This window comes from Puntigrus tetrazona, chromosome 5 (genome assembly GCF_018831695.1).
Source record: "Puntigrus tetrazona isolate hp1 chromosome 5, ASM1883169v1, whole genome shotgun sequence".
Taxonomy (NCBI): domain Eukaryota; kingdom Metazoa; phylum Chordata; class Actinopteri; order Cypriniformes; family Cyprinidae; genus Puntigrus; species Puntigrus tetrazona.
The window spans coordinates 25503760-25525169 of record NC_056703.1 but is presented as its reverse complement, the minus strand read 5'-3'; the positions used below and the strand labels follow the sequence as shown (position 1 = coordinate 25525169).

The window sequence follows — 21410 nt, the reverse complement described above, 5'->3', positions numbered from 1 at the left end:
ATAATAATATATAATATGAAAAATAAAATAAAATAAATATTCACCCAGAAGTAATTTTTTTTTAAATTACTCACCCTCATGTCGTCCCAAACCCCTAAGACCTTCATTCATCTTTGAAACACAAATTAAGACATTTTAATGAAATCAGAGAGCTTTCCGGGTCAGTAAGCTGTAGACATAACAAATATCTTAATTTATTAATTTGTGTTCTGAAGATGTGTGAAGGTCTTACAGGTATGACATGACAGAAGGGTGAAATCTCCCTTTCAATATTAAAAAGAATGACTTTCTTTACTGGCTATAACTGAGGTGAAATGCTTTTAAAACAGTCATCATTAGTTTTATTAGTATCAATGGTACTGGTCTTTATTAATAATAGGTTACTATTATGCTATTAATCATATTTTAAAAACGACATCTTTATGTCATTTTTCATTCATCTTTATGTTGAATGTAAAATTATTACAATGTAAATATGTTATAGTAATATACAACTAATCATGATTAATTACAGAAAATGTGCAATCAGTTATTTCAATTTAATCATTTGACAACAATTTAATCATTTGAAATGAACCTTTTATAGATGTTACTATTGGTAATATTGTTTCATTTTAATCCTGAATATGAATTTCAATTTAATTTCCCTAGGGACTGGAATTGACCCCACTGCCTTGGCCCCTTCAAATTTCCAATTCAAGTCAAATGAAGCTATATGAATAGTGCTGCAGACTTTCAGACTCCTATAAGTAAAAATAAAGAAATCAGTTCTCTTGTTAGTGAATTCACATAGATCCAACAATAAAATGTATACGCATAGGTATTACTTTGTTCAGTAAGAAAAAATGCCATAAATTCTATTTTGTTCTGAACATTAGTTATCTCAGATCTAAACATTCTGACTGCAGTGCATTCCACAACAAGGTTAGGTTCTATTGAGACATTAGCAGTTTTACAAAGAGATAGACTATCATTTTTTTACTCACTCTCATGTCATTCCAGTTTAGGTGAATTATTATTTTATAGTGTAAATAACAATTAATATGATAACTGGACTGTTTAAATTAAGCTCAGAGTGTATCTTTCTATTCAAGTGTTTATTATTACATAGCTTTTATCAACATACTTGTTAAAAATAGTGGGCAGTATTCTATTGTGTAGCCTTTAGTCAATAACTGTGTCCTCAACAGTCAATAAAATTGAACTGCAGTACATTCGGCTTGCAGGTTCGGTTATGACAGTCTATTACCACATGAATGCAGATGTTTCTGGACAGCCCGCAGTAGGCGTTGACTGTACTCTGTGGGCGTGTGTAGGGCGGCGTTAGGACCGCGCGGTGTGCCGGTAAGGAAGGCATCGCAGTCAGAGCAGCAGCTGAAGCGGCAGACAAAGACACGGAGCTCAGCGCGATCCTGCAGCATCCACGCCCACCCACACACACTCACACAGCAGCATTACAAGCTCACTGTACCACTGGTAAGTCAAACATCGGTATACTTTTACTTTAAAAGAAAACGTGTTGTAGAAATCGAAACGTATGCCGTATTTGTTATGCCGTTTTTACCTTTAGTGAGTAACTTCATGTTAGAAATGTAGAGGCAGATTTTTGAGAATGTTAGTGGGTGAACAGTCAGGTGGTTTCAGGTTCGAGGATCTATCTATCTATCTATCTATCTATCTATCTATCTATCTATCTATCTATCTATCTATCTATCTATCTATCTATCTATCTATCTATACATTGTATTAATACATTTTAATACAACACTATAATGAATATAACACGTTATAAAATAGGTTTAAATAGGATAATAGCAAAATATATAAATATATAAAATAGTATATTTTATTCTAGAGTTTTAGAAGGAACCAATTGCCCTTGTCAGGAACGTGTGCAGGATCTGAAACCCATACTAATGGTATATAATAAGAGTTCTCAGGAGTCAGATAAGATATTATGGCTAAACTTAAACGTAATTTAAATTAAATTAAACTTTAATTCAGACTTTTGTTATTATTAATGTTAATTTAAAGTATGTTACGTGTTGTTTTATTTGTATTATATCTAATGGAATTGTTACTGGACAGTTAAAGTAAGTCACAAAGGAAGCTGCAGGGGATTTAAAATCCTGAAAGATTGTCTTTAAATTGTCTTTAAATTTCCTAATAGAATCCTAATCTTATCTAATTTAAAGATAAAAAAGATTTAAAATATTGTTTTATAAACGTACAGTTTTGATGTTATTTCATAATCTTGCACTTTTTGTGAGTGTGAGATACAAGCCCTTACCGAATATTCTGTAGTGCAGCAAAGAGACACAATGAAACAGGCTAGCAGAGCACTCCAAGTGGGTGAACAGGGGGAGTGGGGCATACGGACTTGCCCCTGGAGACCATTTGCTTTTACTATGACCAATTTTATCAGTGGGTGTGTTTCACTGAGTGATTGTAGTGTGTTACTGGACCCTGACATCAACTAAAGGTCTTCTCTTCCAATATACCACTAGAGGTTTTTCTCTTAAATTATTTTGTTATTATTTTTTTCTCTTATTTCATTAACAGCATGTGTGAAATAGTGTAATGATTGTAGTGTAACAGCAGGAGCCACATCATAATAAAACTAGATGCTGTAACATTACAGTGCTTGATTTTAAAGAATATATATATATATATATATATATATATATATATATATATATATATATATATATATATATATATATATATATAAAAATCATGACTCAGTTAGTTGTGACTGACAATGCGATCACTCCATTCCCAAATGGTTTCAGTCAGATTTATCAATGTGAGAGATTTGCGAATGGAGTGCACATGCCCAGGTGGAGCAAAGAAGCAAAATGACTTTTCAGGATTTCAAGTACAGGTCAGTGTAATCTGTAAATAGGCTATTGTAGTTTGTCTTTGTTTACTTAGTAAAGCAGTAGCAAAACATCACTCATCACTCAAATACTGTATACTAAAGGACATCATTATTATCTATTGTAAAGTTACAGTAGTAATTTAGTGGACAAATAATCATATTGTTTTATAATAGGTTTAGAGGGAGCGAGGGCAGAAAACAACACAACCCTTAAAACAGTTGTGCACAGACACGCACACACACACTATAAGTTCTTTGCACAATCTGACATGCGCTTAAGATTTAACTGGAAATGAAGTGCTGGGTTTTCAGCCAGAGGAGAACTGGCCCCAACTGAGCCTGGTTTCTCCCAAGGTTTTCTTTTCTCCATTCTTTCACAGATTTGTAATGTGATCGCCATGCAAAAAAACAGGGCTGTCCGTGTTTCAAAATTTCTTGTGAGTGTCAACATCAACATGAGTTGGTAATTAGTCAGGACTGAGATGAGAGTGAGCTGGTAATTAGTTAGGAGTGAGTAAGTGGGTAAAAAACCCACTTTCATGTTCAGTGGGTCTGGCATATATCCTAAACTCAGTAGAGATGTTTTCTCCAATGCTGTCATCAACTGGCATATCTGAATGACAAAAGCTGTCTTGCTGAGTCAGTGGATCACAGCTGCTGGGTTGTGGTGTATGAGAGTGCATTTAAGTTTAGGAGCCCTTGTGTCAGCTGTGGACCAGTCTTGTTTCCCTTTTGCACCACTAATGGTCATAAAAAGCACTCAAGGTTTGCAGTGTTTGTGCAACCACAATAAGGACATAATCTCTTTTTTTCTCTCTTTGTTACTGGTACAGAGGCAGATGAAGGGCAGGATTAGACAACATACAAATAAATCAGCACAAATCTGTGGCCACCTCACTCATGGGTGTCACTTTAACATTTTAAACAGACTTTTGTATTCATGTATTAGATTGTCCTGTACTGTATGTCACATCTGAATATATATTCATATATAATTTCATATTCTTTTAGCTTTATACATTTATGGTATCTGGTGTGTCTTTGTTTACAGATTTCTTTGCATTTTTGTGTCTATTCCAAGGTGAGGCAATGAGGGATAGTAGCCAGGCTTTAATTACAAAAGCTGCTGTAATCCCTTCTGGCAGTCACACTGGACACAAGCCCTGGTCTAAATGTCACAGACCGCCTTATTGACAGCTAGCCACTACATTTTTTTTATCATTATTATCATTTTAATCTCTTCACAGAAATTGAGAAAATATAACATACTTACAATAATGGAGGAACCCAAGCAATACTGAGAGACTTGAAAATCATATGGACATATCTTGACTTATGAACATTCTGAGTTTGTTGAGTTTGACATGCTTCTAGAGTAGGTATATATAATATTTGCAATATAATATTTAGTCTTGATTGTATCTCTACACTTAAACCTAACCTTACCTATGAGTAATGCCTAAAATCAGGTTTTATTATAGGTAAATGATACAGATACAGAATGTTTCTTCAAATCTGACCCAAAATGCCTTAAAGAATTGGTCACTAAAAACTCCATACCATACATCGATTTAGCTTAGGTTTGCATCACAATAACCTTGAAAAAATGTAATGTAAGTCCATGAGATGGAGTCAGGATGAACTCTTTTCTTCGCTCTCTGGGTGCAGTGTATGTTGATTCTGGATTGGTTTCAGGAAGTCAAACAAGCTGACTTGTAATGTAACTGTCAGAAATCCCATCATTACAGACTAAAGATAGTGGAGATCAGGTGCTGATTAAGGAGCTAATTGCGGTGTCGTCAAGCTAGGTAGCACTGACAAGCATTTATAGGATTTCTGTAAATAAATCAATAGAGATGGAAGCACCTTATCTGTTTGGCAAGTCCTGACCTAAAGGATTTGTGTTTATCATCCAAAAAGCTTGACTTTTCCCAAAGGTCTGAAAGCACTGGATATACTACTACTACAACAAATAGTACTAGCCTCCCCCTCTTTCTTCTCCTCCTATTAATGCTCCAGAACCTTTTCCTATAGCAAATAAAAAACAAGATTCTTTTATCATTTCAGTTTTTTTTTGCTAAATAACAATACAATGCTTTAGTCTCTTATTTGCTCAAATATTCAGAAGAATGATTCTTTATAAATGTAAATTTTTGTCTCCATCTATTGTTATGTCTCTTTTTAAATGCTGATATAGATTTGACATGCCATATAAAGCTTTAGATTAATAAACCACACTGCATGCTTGTGTGTTAACAGCATGCTGGGTGAGTATTGATTTTTTTCTCTCAACCCTACTTTCTTGAAACATGTTCCTGTGAACATCAGTCTTTCTCATTTTTCATCAAAATATTAGTGTTGGGCAATGATAAATTGCTATTAATTACATCCAAATGAAAAGTTTTTGTGTACGTGTGTGTGTGTATATTATGTACATATAAATAAATATACATGCATGTATATATTTTAGAAAATATGCAATGATTATATATGTAATATATGAATATATAATATAAATTGTATGAATATAAACATTTACAAGTAAATATTTCTTTAAAATCTATTCTTTATGTTTGTCTACATAATAAATATACACAATAAACAATGTATTATGTACACAAAACACTTTTATTTTGGATGCAATTAATCAACATGAATCATTGCCCAATACTACAAATTATAAATGTAAAGCTAAATGTAATTTTTTCTTTTCTTTTTTTTTTTTTTGCTAATTTCACCTAAGACGTGGAACATACTGATTAATGAAGATTCCATTAGCTATTTAGCCACTAATTTAAGGTACTGTTGTAGTGATTCAGACAAAAAAAAATCCCCGGAAATTTGACAGGAATTTACTATTATTCATTTAACAGGTTTTTACTGCAGCATTATCTTTTAAAATTATGGCAATTTTTTATGTCTGCCTCTATTCTGGAAATATAGTATACACAATCTATTATGTTCTCAATTAACAAAATCTAAGCAATTAAATATTATATATTTACTCAGAAATAACGCACATTATGAAAGTAAAACAGTTAATATTTTGCAACAACAATTTTAGTTTTCAACAACTCAGTTTTGTTTAATGGATTGTAATGTGCAGCTTTACATTTGTCATCTATAGCTTCCTGTGACTTGTGATTTAATCGTTTTATTTATTTATTCACAGTTGCGCAGTCTGAAACAGTTATCCCCATATCTGTGCTTTCTATTAAAACGTATTTACAGAACAAAGGCATTGTTTAACATTTAAATATAATGTAATACTTCAACTTGCTGTAAATATGACAGTAATGCATTTATTTATTATTTTATGCTGTGTAACTATAAATATTTATGAACTTGTTTTAGGAAGTATTAATACTAAAGGAACCGCAATACTGCTTTATGTGAGGGGTTGTATTGTTATTCAAATGACTGTCCCTCTCCAGGCAAAATGTTAAACAAAACTGTTAATCAACCAGATCCAGGACACAGCGTGAAATTTGCTAGACAGGGAATAGGGAGTAGGTTGTTTAGGCAAAAAAAAAAAATATATATATATATATATATATATATATATATATATATATATATATATATATATATATATATATATATATTGATTAAGCTTTGTGTTAAGTGTTTGTTAGTTTGTAATGAGGCAGAGTGAAACGAGTTGTGCGGCTTTATTGATCCAGTATTGGTTATTGGGTTATGGGGGAGTATTTTAAAGGAAATGTGTGCTCAGATGGACGAGTGAGCTAACAGAATGAGAATATTGACATACGGCTGGGAAAGCAGAAGGTGGGTGGGAGGAGCAAGTGAATGTGGTAAAAGCTTTTTCAGGGGCAGGAGACATTAATGATAAAGAGATGGACAGATGACCATTGTTTATTGAAATGTCGGGCATATGTTACACACACACACACACACACACACACACACACACACACACACACACACACACACACACAAACACAAACACACACACACTTTTATGTACAGCTATAAATACTGCAACTTAACAGAAAACATTTAGAACAAATGGTCCCACTTTATATTAAGTGGCCTATTTACTTAATGTATTATGTACTTACTATTAAATGATTATTTAGTGCAATGCACTTATTATGTACAGTGCATACATGTTTTTAAATTGTACTTATATAAATACCTGCATGTATTTACATCTATAATTACACTCCTTAGACTTGGCACCATTTTAAACAGGTGATGCCAACATGCACATGTGTGTCTGAGAGGCTGTCACCATCTGCTGAGCGAGTGGAGCCGTGGTATTTGAAACTTTTTATTTTCTTTAGGTCTTGAACGTCTACTATAATGGTACCTATGGTTTGTACACCACATTCCATATATTCTGTCTTTGTAAGATTGCGCTGCAGTCCCTTTTTATTCAGTCAAACTTTTCCACTGTTGCACTTAGGCATTGAGAGTTTGACGCACTTCATTTGTGAGTAAAACATCATTGGTGCCTTCACTTTGCCATTTTCTTGATGGCTGCCAATACCTCTTGTATACTATTTGAGGGGGCTGGAAATTGATGGATGGGGGAATTCTTCATAGGAGATCTGTGAGAAGTTGTCACATCATCATTGTCGGATGGCTGGTGTGTTTCAAAGTAGCTGATGGTTTTCATCCTTAACATGCACTATTTGGCCAATGGTTTGGGAGGACCTGTGGTGACAGCTACCAAGGCAGAATATCTTGTTTACCCCTTCCTGAGTATTCAGGTGATTGTAGTGTTTTGCCTTGGCTTTTGTTACTGCCAGCTTCACCACTGATCTGAAGCCATGCTTGGACTTCTGTCCACCACCAAGTAACTTTGCCAAGCACATTTATGAACCATTTATGGACCTTTGGGTGGTGATTGCATTACAGAAAATCCCCAATGGTTGATCAGAATTTCCACCATGTAATTTAATCATGCTCTGTTATCTGCACAAGTACATCCAATAGTCAACCTGTGTGGAGCACCCTTAACTGGAATAGGTTGAGAGGGTCTCTTCTTAAAAATGGTATTAGCCTCAGCGCAGTCTAAGATGCAGCATCTATCATAATTTTGACTATGGAAACCTGCCCTCCATGACACTGCTCGTACCTATCTCTTGCTGAGCCTATATGTCCCCGCTAATCAGGAAATGCTCATCTGGTCCCAGTGTTTAGGGCAACAGCCAAGAATACATTGCATGGGGCAAAATTATAGATTTTTATTTTATGCCAAAAATCACTAGGGCATTAAATAAAGATCATGTTGTATGATATTTTGTAAATTTCCTACTATAAATATAATTTTTTTTTTAATGAGTAATATGCAATGGTAGGAACTTAATTTGACAACTTTAAAGGCAATTTTCTCAATATTTAGATTTTATTGCAACCTTGGATTTCAGATTTTCAAATAGTTGGTAAATATCTTGGTCAAATATTGTCCTATCCTAAATAACCATACACCAATGGAAAGCTTGTTTATTCAGATATTTATTTAATGTCATTAATTTCCTACAAAATTTAAGTTTTGTGTTCAGTTATTATATGTACATAGGTATAGATATACACACAGTGTCACACCAACAGCACATTCTCTCAGTCCCAGTCACCATGACACGTCACCACCCGATCAATCAGAGACTCATTACTCCTGTGAACCATCCCCCGAATACTAATCACCATCACCTGTACCAGCAATCACGTTCACACTACTTATACTCACCTCAGTCACATCCTTGTTGGCTGGTATCAGTGTTACATGGACACGCTTACCCTAGTTTGTCTCCTGCGATTCCCTGTTGTCGTCTGGAAATTGGTGTGATTACCTATGGATGAAAACCAAGCCTGGTTTAAGGAAAGTGTGCTTTACTGGTCTCAGAAATTACTGTGAACTTGAACGTACCTATTGCCTTCTTCGGAGGTTTTTACTGCTCGAACACGTTACTCACCATGTGACTATAAATAAACATTCTTAACTAATGACTGCTTCTCCCTTCTATGTGTGGTTGTGACACACATACAGTATTGTTATAAAATGCATTTCAAATAATTATGAATAAATGTTTAATATATAAAAAAAATTTTCTGAAAAAATTTATACATGCATGTGTGTTATGTTGACAAAAATCTTTGGTCCCCCTTGGTGGCTTTAACTACTATCTACTTTAAATTAATCATTAGGGACAATGTACTTTATTGTCTATATACATTTTTACATTGTACTTGTATTAGGCAAAAGTGTTATGATACACACACACACACATCCATTATCAAGCATTTGCTCTGTTAGTATGTTTATGTGCATAAATTGTCTAATTCTTGCACTTGAGTAATCACTTTTTCCAGAAATGATGCGAAAAGATACAGTTGGAACTGCTACAGAGACAACTGTCCTTTTCTAACGTACTCTTTCTTTCACTTTCTTTTATTTCTTATTGCTTTTGTGGAGAGGTAGAAAGAGATTTGTTTAAAAGAGCAGCTGCGTTTTAGAAATTCTGGCCCTCGTTCACTAAAGCACTGTGGCCTGGATCTGCCTCCCTCTAAGTCTGGACTTTAATCAGACAGAAGCATACACTCTGCTCCAAGACCTTGCAAGCTTTCTACCTAGACCATATTTTAGGCAGATTTCACCACAGACTGTTTTGTGAATCATTTTAAACAAGCTGCTGTTTATTCAAAATATATTTTATTGAAAAATACAGCATTTTGTCCTCTGGGGTAATGTGGCAATGAATACCTTTTCTTTTGGGGGTGTTTTGCTCTTTTCTTGATAGAACAGTGGGGATATATTAGGAAAGGTCCACAAGGCAGACCTCAAACTGAGAAACAGTATAAGAACACCATACAAACTGAGAAACTTTTGTTTATTTATGTGGGATTATTGAATTACATGATAATTTGACATGTAGATTATGTCTTTTATTTTCCATACTTTGACAGAGAGTTGTTGTTAAGCCCATTTGTTTATTATTTTAAAACATCAAATTTGCATGTGTATGTAAATGTTGCACTACATTCAAAGCAGTCACTGCCTGATTTTGCAAAACTAAAAACCTCTGTCTCCCTAGCCCACACCTGCCTTTTTTTCCCCAATAACATTTCTGTGGAAATGGAGACTAAAATGTCAGTTTATCCTTTTTATTTCCTTCTTAAAGCTTCAAAGAAGGGTGGCTCAATGGATTGTGGTCATTGAGTCAGAGGCAGAGGAATCCATGTGCAGCTTTTTATTGAAATAGACAAGGTCAGACAGTCAATGGTAAGAGATTGATGAAAGGGTCAGAGGCAAACCAGAAGCTGAAAAAATACCAGGCAGAGTTGAGGCAGGCATCAAACAATTAGAGTTCCAGATATCAGAATCACAAGGGCAGGCGGCAGAGAAACAGCAAGTGGCTTCAGACATGAGGGCCAGTTTCACACCAAGGTTGTCCTCGAGGACATGGATGAAACTCAGTGGCCAAAGAAGGGTCCAGAATGTTCTGAGCATTGGCCCAGGATCGTTCCTCTAGACCATATTCTTCCCAGTTGAGCAGGTTACAGAACCTATCCTATCCTCGGTATCTAGACTCCAGGATTTCTCTGACCTAGACTTTCTCTTGACTTGCAAATCTGGCATTGTTGTACAAATTTCATTGTGTCAGCAGAGAGGTTTGACCACCAGAAACACAATCTAGGAGAATGATGAAGATTGCCGGGGATTGAGGCATTTGGCTGAGCAGATGTATTCGAGGTTTTGATGATCAGCGAGCACCACAAATGGCACTTTGGAACCCTTTAACCAGTCCTCAAAAGCTGTTTTTATGGCAAACAGCTCACAATCACCAGCATCGTAGTTTCTCTCTGCATCATTCAATTTAAGTAAGTACTATGCATATGGGAAAAGCTTGGGAGTGTTACCTAGGTGCTGAGAGTATAGCTCCAATGCCTGTGTTTGAAGCTTCAACTTCGACTAAGAATTTGCGCTCAGGATTTGGGTGATGAAGGATAGGAGCCATGGTAAAACACTCCTTTAGAGCATGAAACACTTCAGAAGCTGCCTGTGACCAGTGTTGTCTCCCCCTCTAAGGAGTGATGTGAGAGGTACTGCAATGGTGCTGAAATTCCAGATGAACCATAAAAGTTAGCAAATCCTAAGAATCGTTAAAGTTCCTACCGTGGTGGGTTGTGGCCAGTTCAATACGGATTTCACTTTCTGATTGTCCATGGCAACTTCCTCAGAAGTGATAAATGTAGCCCAGAAATGAAACTATAGTCTTATGGAACTTACAATTCTCCTTTTTTCATACAGCTGGTTCTGAATGAGTGGTTGAAGAATACACCCTATGTGTTGAACGTGTGATTCTAGAGAGTCAGAGAAAATGAGGATGTCGTCGATTTACACAATTACCCATCGGTTGAGCATGTCATGGAAGACCCCATTGATGAAGGATTGGAAGACAGAGGGACTGTTGGAGCGGCCAAATGGCACAACCAAATAGTCACAGTGCCTGGATGTAGTGGAGAAAATTGTTTTCCATTCGTGAAGCTACTGCAACCAGGGCACCATGATCTCAGAAGATTATTCAAACGAATGATGAGTTCAATTAACTGTTCCAGTGTTTTCCCCTCGTCATAGAAGGTGAGCTATGACTGTAATTCAGTCGAGAATCCCTGGTGGATGAGCAGCTTCAAAAGATCATTACCCCATCCAGTCTGAGCCGTGAGAGCATAATCGACTGCAGTGTCCTTCCCCTGGCGAAGTGCAAGCAACTGCCCATCGGTGGCCAAGTCCAAAGCCTGTCTGGTGCACAATGAGTACACGAAAGACTCTGTGGTTTAGCTGGGGTTGTTGATTAATGAATATAGAGTATAGAAGCAGAAATACTTTACACTTATCAACAGAGCAGTCATATTTATCAGGAAAGGATAAACAAGGGTTGATCACTGGGCTGCTCACTGGTGGACTGGGTCATGGCAGTTCAGGGATAAGTGGTCTGGGTACTGGTGTTGGGAGCTGCAATGCCTGTAGCGTCTTGACAAGCTCCTCCGTTAGTGACGTGAGTCACTGAAGTTGTTGTTGATGAGACACTATTATGGCGGCCTGGGCAGAGAGCTCATTGGAGAGCTGATACACAGGCTTCTGGATCCGAGTGTGGCAAAATCTTCTGTAATGAAGATTCAGAGGCAGAGAAATCTATGTGCAGAGTTGTATTGAAATTTACAAGGTCAGACAGGCAATGGTCGAGATCGATGACAGGGTTATCAGAGGCAAACCAGAAGCAGAAACAATACCAGGCAGGTAGCAAACAATCGAAGTTCCAGATATCAGAATCACAAGGGAAGGCGGCAGAGAATCAAACAGATAATCACAGTCCAGGGTAATACACGATAAACACAAAGGTAACAGGGAAACCACTCAGAAATGTCAGCTGTAGCAAGAACAATAATTCACAATGAATGAGTCTCTGAGGGCAGTTTAAGTAGAGTAGCTGATGAGAAACACCTGTGCAGGTGATTAGTCTCAGGTATGGGGTGTTATGGGTAATGGAGTCTCAGGTGAGGGTGCCCTCCGGTGGTGATCAGAGAGAGCCACAGAGGTCTGGTTCGTGACAATGACATTGTAGGTGAAGCGACGAGAAATCAAGAATTTGCATTTCTATCTAAATAAAATGCATATGCACATGTAAAGCATATAAAAGAAAAGACATTATAGTAAATTATAGTAACATTTTGTCAAACAGAAAATTTGATACAATTGATCAAAAATAAGATAAATATGAGTTTCATTTTAAATTTGTAGCATCTATATTATCATAAATCTCCACACAACAGCTTACCCCTTTTAACTATTCCTGATTCATTTAATCTATGGGCAGCAGATTACACCGATAACATCCTATGTTATTTGCCTTTTTTTTTTTTGTTGTTTTTTGGCTGACTTTATCAGCCTTTATCAGGTGTACTTTATCTTCTATGGATAATGAATGCATTATTAGTTATATACTTACTTTTAAATTCTTTAACGTGCATTTTCATAAAAAAATGTACACGTCTTCATACCAGTTTCAATATCACAAAACAACTAATACTCATATCAAACTAAACAACCAAACTCAAATATTCTTAAAAAATAATTAAACAGTCAGTAATACAATAAAAACAAAGCCAAGGAGTGCACATTGAGCTCTGGCAGATACAATGATTCAATACTTTTTAATTTTCAGTTGATGGCCGATAAAGCAATTCATAAAAATGAAATCACTTAATTCTTTTTGGGCTAATTGTGCTGCCATATGAATTAAATTTTTTTCTTAAAAATGTCATTTTTACATGTAATGCACAGGTGAGTGCCCATAAGCAAGATGACAGATTATAGATGGGTCTTGGGTTAAGTATCTCATTTTTTTACACCGAAACATGGTTCCTGCCTATCCCACACTACACCGTGTTTTAAATGGTGTTAAAATTACACACTTTACCATGTATAACCTAACATCTGTGGTTAATTCCTTATAAGATAAATTATATTTACGTAATCAAACAAATATGAAGTCGATATTTAAAAAAATCTGAAGATTTCAGTTAATAACAATAGAAAAATTATAAATTTAGATACATTTGATTAGTTGATACATTTAAATGTAGAGTATGATTTCATCAATGCCAACACGTACTATATAAATACAGTAAATATTTTTTTTCTTTCTGTTTTAATCTCAGTGTACTTAGCTAAGTACTGCCTAAGTACTGCCTGATAAATAGGTTAGTGATGAGTGATGACAATACGACAAGCTTCTTTTTATTTCAGATTTGTCTGTGTGTGTGTATAATTTGCTAAACTGTGTGGACCAAATGTCAGCGAAAGGATTGTACATGGGAAATTTTTCATGTTGTGAGGTGATCAAGTTTTTAAAAGGGGTAGGTTTAAAAGTTTGTGGAAAGTCCCCACAATTCACAGAAACATACATTTGTGTGTGTGTGTGTGTGTGTGTGTGTGTGTGTGTGCAATGACTGTCTCCACAGGGGATTTTTAATAATAGCTCATGAGTGACATTGAAATGTGTGTGGGTCTGCTGTATGTAGGCCAATCCATGGTCGAGTGTGTTATACTCAGAGAGCATGTGTAGATGTGCTGTACTTAAAAACAGATTTTTGATTCAGTATTTCAGATGAAATATTGATGTTTTTGACTGGTAGACTATGAGTTCTTTTTCTTTCTTTTTCTTTCTTTCTTTCTTTCTTTCTTTCTTTCTTTCTTGATGCTGCTTCAGAGCACTTTATATTGTGGCCATAATACCTGTGTACTTACATAGCAACTAGATGCGTATGTAGTATGTAACCTCACTGTAAGTACAAAGTTAGTTTGTGCAGAGGCTCATCTGGTTCCTGTCATCTTGTCCTGATGTCTTGGTGACAGGGTCTTCTGTCTCTGGGGTTCATCTAGTTGTCCTGATCTCCGCTGACATTCAGGGCTGTAGAGGTCATGTTAAGGTCCTGATCCACCATGTGGGATGGATCCGGACTGAATATGAATGACTGCATTGACCATCTGCTCTAGATGTAGACTGGATCCGAGTGGCTATAAGGACCTCTGAATAAAAAATAAACAGACTAATATTAGGGTAGATGCCTTTCTTCTTATGCTGTAACAGGTATATTGGGTGTTATCTGAACTGTTTCAACACAGTTTGACCTAATTAATTCAGCCTAGCAATCCTTTTACCTATTTGAATAAAAGAAATGTGTTACTGTGTTATGTGTAAACCAGGTTAAAGATATGGGTCTTTAATGATGATGTACATTTGGCCTGGTCGTGTGTCAGTCAGAAAACAACCTGCCAATCAGAAATTAATTAGACATACTGAAATCTAGCTGTTCTTACACAGTATATTGAGAGAGGATCTGTAAAAATATATTGATATTTTTGATAGATATACATTCTAAAGGACATCAAAATGTTAAATAAAACTCCATAAAGGTGTACAATATAAAAACAATGGGTTTAAAAGTTATACAAAAATGAATTTAAATAAATAAATTTTATTTCCCTCCTCTCACTCTCTCTGTATATATATATATATATATTTATTTATTTATTTTTTTTTAAATAAAATATTTGTTCCTTATTTCCATTCTTAGTATTAGTATTAGACAAAGTATTTGAACAGTTTAATGCAGTATCTTTGATTGTCCTCAAAAAACATTGAGTTTGCTTTAAATTAGTTTATTTGGTTTCTGATTTTTTTTCAGACCCATAATTCCTCAGTACAAGACCTTCACCACCACTATGGATGCCCCCTCTGAACATGTTGCCATGGAGCTGGACTTCGGCCATTTTGATGAACGGGACAAGACGTCTCGTACCCCACGAGGTGGACGTGCCAATGGTCTCCCCAGTCCCACCCACAGCGCTCACTGCAGTTTTTACCGTACACGCACCCTCCAGGCACTGACCAGCGAGAAAAAGGCTAAGAAGGTCCGATTTTACCGCAATGGTGACCGCTACTTCAAGGGCATTGTGTATGCAGTGGCCAGTGACCGTTTCCGCACATTTGATGCTCTACTGGCTGACTTAACCCGCTCTCTGTCTGATCATATCAATCTGCCACAAGGGGTCAGATACATTTTTACCATCGATGGAACAAGGAAGATTAGCACAATGGATGAGCTAGAGGAAGGTGAGTGTTTGAGTTTGGCAGTACATTTTGAGGAAACATTTTTGAAAAAGCTTGGAAAACTTACATGAATGTGTCTCTATAATTTGCACACCATTATTAAGCAATAAATCTCCATATGAACAATTACTTTGAGAAATACCCTCCATTTCAGACCACCATCTACATTATAAAATATGCATATAAATCATTTTTTATTGGTTCATTTACAAATCAGCAGACAAAAGACAAACACACCACCTTCTTAAACTACTAATGACAATTGAAATACTGCATAAGATACACACATTTACAAACGCCTGTAAAAAAACAGCCATATTTTTTTATTACAATGGTAAAATCAATGCATTCTACATAATATTTGCTGTTTTCGATAAAGTAGCATTCTGCAGTTCTGTGAATTAACAATGTTCAGAAACAATCAGAGGCTGTGTTTCAAATCCTCATTCACCATCAGTTTACTAATATAGCCCACCTGACAGAATGAAAACTAATGAGTGAATTCAGCCAATGATGAACAGCTGCTGTTAACAAACAGAATCATTGAAGAAAAGAGCAAAAAATTAAACGATTGACAAACATCCACAGCCTTAGATGAAATCAACAGAATTAAAACAGCAGTGGATGATTATACAACTCCACAAACAGCATCACCAACTTCACACATTACAGTCTGACTTTATTACAGTGATATAACCACAAAAGTTATGAGAATTAAATTTTAAATGACATTTACATGCTTTTGTTTGACCAGTGAAGCATGTTACTTATAGCATAAAAAAGCAGGAAAAATTGTAAGCAAATGTTTATGGATTGTGGTCATTATGAAGCGGTCTGCTTCTCTCAACTCTGATCAACTTTAATGGCATGTGAATTTTTATTAGTTTGATGTTCTTTATGTCTTATGTTACTAAACTGCAAAATAACAAACTTCTAGGAAAAATTATAAAACATCTTGTGCACTAAACCTTTAGTACAGCGTCATCTTTTAGACACACACAGGCATCAAGAATCTGCATATGAATCTCAATAACAGTGAGTCAAAAGCTATAGCAGGTTTTGAAATGTTCAGGATTGATCTGCTCCTATTTATTTACTTGATTGCTGTTGAGATTTGTACACTGATTTTTGATATGTTTGTTTAATAGCACTATGGAGCTTTTTTTATTCTTAATTGTCAGTGATGTTTTTAACAATCATGTATAACAGCCTTCTCATTCTTTTAGTAAGAGAAGAAACACAAAAATATGTAGAAATATGGTTTGTAATAGTGGTTATGTCACTAGTAGAACAGAATTAACAAAATTAAAGATTTTGCTTTGGCTCTTTTTTGCCATAACAAAAATGTGTTTTAAAACGCATGTTTATAGCAGCCAAAGGAAAAACTAATATTAAAAAGTCAAGATTTAAGAACCCAACTAAAATGGACACTTATCTCCATCAAAAACAAAAAGAATATCAACAACACCTGAATCTCCGTAAACTCTCTAAAAGCACTTCTGTAGATGTCTGACAGAATTAACATATTTCTTTTCACAAATATGTGAAGCTGATAGGAGTTTTTTGAGAGATCTTGAGAGATATAGGCCAATTCTCAAACAGAAGACTGTACCCTTTCACATTAGTAGGCTGCATACGTCATAAAGAAGATCTTATTTTATAATTTTAAAGGAATAGTACACCCAAAAAGGAAAATTACCTGACATTTTACTCACCCCAAAACATAGTCAAGTTTTTAAAAAATATATCTTGTCTACTCCCAAGCATCATATGGTGGATAGCAGCCATTATTTTGGAGCTCCATAAATCAGATAAATTTGCACCGTAAAACTAACATATACGTCTTTGAGAGGTTATCACATGTTCTCTGAAGCAGATCGATAGTTTTTTTAAAAAAATATTTCTAGTTTTAAAATTACAATGTAAATAACTTAACAGCAGCTGTCCATCATTTATGTTCAGTCATCACTTAATTAATCACATTATTATCTCATTAACTTCAACACTGATTCAGTGCTGCTGACATTTTGTGAATTTACATCACAAAGATTTTTTTGATTATCTTCTTGGTAATAGCACTAGCTGCAGTTAGATTCACACTTATACAGCTTGTTCTTTGCATGCATGATGTTATGCATAATGTTAACAGAAATAGTCTATAAGTGTGTGATGAGCACTAAAGCAGTTGTTAGTAAAACACTGTCCACCTGTTCTAAGCTCTAAGAGCTAAAAGTAGATTGGTTGGCTGTCTAGTTGCCATGCCAACAGTAATGTTCCCATTTAAGGTTGCCACCAGCTTTTAATCCTGTATATTCACACTCACGTCTAAGGCAAATACTAAGTCAGGAGCAAATACAAATTCAGATATAATAAATATGGGCTAAATGGATATTTTCCTCAGAAAACAAATGAAGATTAAATTGAGGCCAAACGCAGAAAACACAAAAGAATTAAGTTGGCATTTTATGCAGTGCAGGATAAATTCATTGCAGTATATTACTTTGGGTTAGCTTTTTTTGAACATCTAACAGATGAACTATAACAGATGTTCAAGAAATATCAATGTGGTACTGGCATAGAATGATAACCCAAATGATCAGTTTATAATAAAATTGATTGATATATATGGTTGAGCTTAGTTTAAATTTAGATCTGATTTCAAGGACTGTTGTAGACATGAAATAATTGATAGTGACCAGAAAAGAGTCCGAATTACTAATCCACGTCTACACACCTTTTACACTTTTTAATTTACGGAAATTAAAGTTTATCTAATGTAATTTGATTGCAAACATTTTATTCTAATTCAAAAGAATGACTTTGTTTTTATTATTATTAGTCAACATACCATTTTTAAAACAACTTTATAGGACAGTTAAAAAAAAGTGGTTATTCCAAATGGTACCATAAAATAACATCAAATTAAAGAACTTTGAAAGACTTACATTTCAGCCTTCAAACATAAAAAAGGAATGTGTCAAAAGAATCCATTTTTGTATTAAATAAATAATTATTATCAATTAATTCATATTAAATAATACATAAAAAAATATGTATATATACAGACATATAGTCGTTTCTCTGACACAAAGCTTACAGCGCTCAAGTTTATTCAGTGAAATCGTAGCCTTTTTATGTCATCATTTTAATCCAATTAGCAGTTCTTGTCTTTTCATCCCCACATTTAAGGCCTTGCAAGGATTCTGGGAAACGCTCTGAAACTATATATTGTGCAAACATCTGTGATATTTCCAAACAGATAGGTATCCCCCTGAACTTGTTAAAAACATAATCTGTTTTCCGTCTTGACTGGAAAATACTATTTTCATGGTAAGTTTTGAATTTATTATTTGGTAACGTTAGCTACACCCTGTGTCTACACTTGCTGCAAGTGTCAGTGGATGAGTCGAATCAATTGAACTAATGATTTTTTTGTTTGCAGATAAACATACTATATAGTGTAGATTCAGCCATCATATTGATTACCAACCAGCAAAATCTGTACATTACAAAATGCAGTGGATAAAGGGATTTTTTCTGTAATAAATTCTCTGTTGTTGTTTCAGTGCAACAAATTATTTTAGTGATTGAAAGCAAATGCTTTCCATGTGAAAAGATAAGACATGCTTTATTAGAGAACAAATCTGCCTTGTCAGTAAATGTTAAATTCGAGATGATTAAATCCGACAGCAGATACGATTTTTCAAATCTGTAGGACACACACCTAGATCTCATCTATTCTGTATGATGTGCTGATCTGATACTTCTGCTTGTTAACTGTACTGCCTATGCACATCTATCCCCTTACCCTAACCATAAACCTACCCCTCACACATTGCCAGCATGTCAAGGAATATTGAGATATCTTGATATCCTGGCTCAATGAATGTTAATGATTTCTCACAAGCATTACTTTTTATACAATCATTCATGGGAAATATTACAGAAAAAAAGAAAGAAAATAAATAGGCCGTCACAATATATTTAGCATTAATGTTAGATATAAATGTAAACCTAATTTTGTTCCCAATCAAAGTTCACAGTAACTACTAGGAGTGAAACAATACAGAAAATGATGAGTACATTTATTGGTTTTTACATCACAGTATGGAATATTTTCGGTACAGCAAGGGTATTATTATTATTATTATTATTATTATTATTATTATTATTATGGCAATACACAAGCACAAATGGAGCTGTACAGTTAAACTAAGTTCATTATGGTTGTTACAAATAAAATGAAAATAAAATTAAGTGTTGACCGCAGCAATAAATGTTAATCTGTTAACAGCTTTGCGCATTTAAAACCAATCACAATTGAGCCTGTTGAGCTTATGAATGCAATGACCAATCAGAGGTGTTCCAATGAGTTTTTGTTCAGTGCACATGCTCGCTGAGTTCATCTCTCACTTGAATTATCTCTGTCATGAAGGACTTTCAGTTTGCTATCAGTTTTAGTTTGTTTGATGGTAGTTTTTCTCAAATGAAACAAGCATCGGGTGTGTTTTGAGTTTGTGTGTTGGGCAGTACTGCATCATTCAGAACATGCAGATTTATTAGTGGCATGCGCTGAATACTTTCTATCTTATGGAGGACAAGAAATTAGTAAGTAAATAAATGAATAAATACATAAATGCAGAAATAAATTAAATAAATGAATGTAGAAATATATTAATAATGGAGAAATAAATAAATACATAAATTAATAATTAATTAAATGCTGAAATAAATAAAAATAGAAATACATGAATAAATGAATGTATGCATGAATGAATAAATGAATTAATTTTATTAGTTTTTACATTTCTACATTTACTTTATTTCTGGATTTCTGTGTGTTATAAGTTAATTCTGTCCTAACCTCTCTTAATTCAGGGTTGGTTAAGCAGGATCATTATTGTTACGGCTATATTACTGTGGATACTAGTTTTTTTAAAATACCATTGCTAATGATTTTACTTTAATAGCAAATCATTAGCAATGGTACTTAATAACATAGATCATGCTCCATGCCACTACTTTCTGTTTTATTTGTAAAGTGTAGTCAATGAATTAGTTATCAGCTCAGTGCTGATATGGATACAGACCTTGATCCATCTGTTTTCACTGTCTTTATGACATGGCAGGTTCACAGCTTCACAATGCACTGAAAACATTGCAGTCAAGCCAATCGCGTTTTTAAAAAAACATGTTTAATTACGGTATTGGTGTTGGGAGCAGTCAAAATGGATGTAAAGTTGCTGTCAAACTTAGGTGTTGATATCATTCTTTCTCTTTTTCTATGTTATCCAACTCTCCAGGTGAGAGCTATGTTTGTGCATCTGAGAACTACTACAAGAAAGTAGACTACACTAAAAATGTAAACCCCAACTGGTCAGTGAATGTGAAAGCTTCAGCCAGCCAGAAGAACATGCTAGCTAACCGCACAGCTAGCGAGCCGAGGGAGAACAAGGAGTTTGTGCGACCGGAGTTGGTGACTGTGATGAGGAGCGGAGTGAAGCCACGGAAGGCTGTTCGTGTACTGCTCAATAAGAAGACAGCACACTCTTTTGAGCAGGTGCTCACCGACATCACAGAGGCCATTAAACTCGAAAGCGGAGCAGTGAAAAGGATCTATACACTGGATGGCAAACAGGTATGGGAGGAGTACATTAATATACTGTGAAACACTGTAGGGAATTTAATATTTTCATATTTCTTACTCTGTACTACAGTTTGCAATGTACATTTTTATAAATAGCATATACAGTAGATAAAAAGCTATTTAACTGGTTGTGAATGTTAACTGTTGTGAAAAGATCATGGAGATCATTTTTTATTATGGAGAGGAACACTGTTGTCCTCTATGGGCGTTCAAACATATTTCTGTTACTGAGCTTAAT

The 21410-nt window shown here is 34.9% G+C and overlaps 1 protein-coding gene across 1 annotated transcript in view; it reads left to right on the top strand.

Annotated features, from left to right (window-relative positions):
• The first annotated feature begins 1332 nt into the window (after positions 1-1332).
• Positions 1333-21410, top strand: part of LOC122345798 (neuronal migration protein doublecortin-like) — a 53186-nt gene continuing 33108 nt past the window's right edge. The window contains exons 1-3 of the mRNA XM_043240268.1: positions 1333-1476; positions 15101-15528; positions 20829-21163. Coding sequence (XP_043096203.1) covers positions 15138-15528; positions 20829-21163 — 726 coding nt within the window. The 5' untranslated portion in view covers positions 1333-1476; positions 15101-15137. The remainder of the gene's footprint in view (positions 1477-15100; positions 15529-20828; positions 21164-21410) is intronic.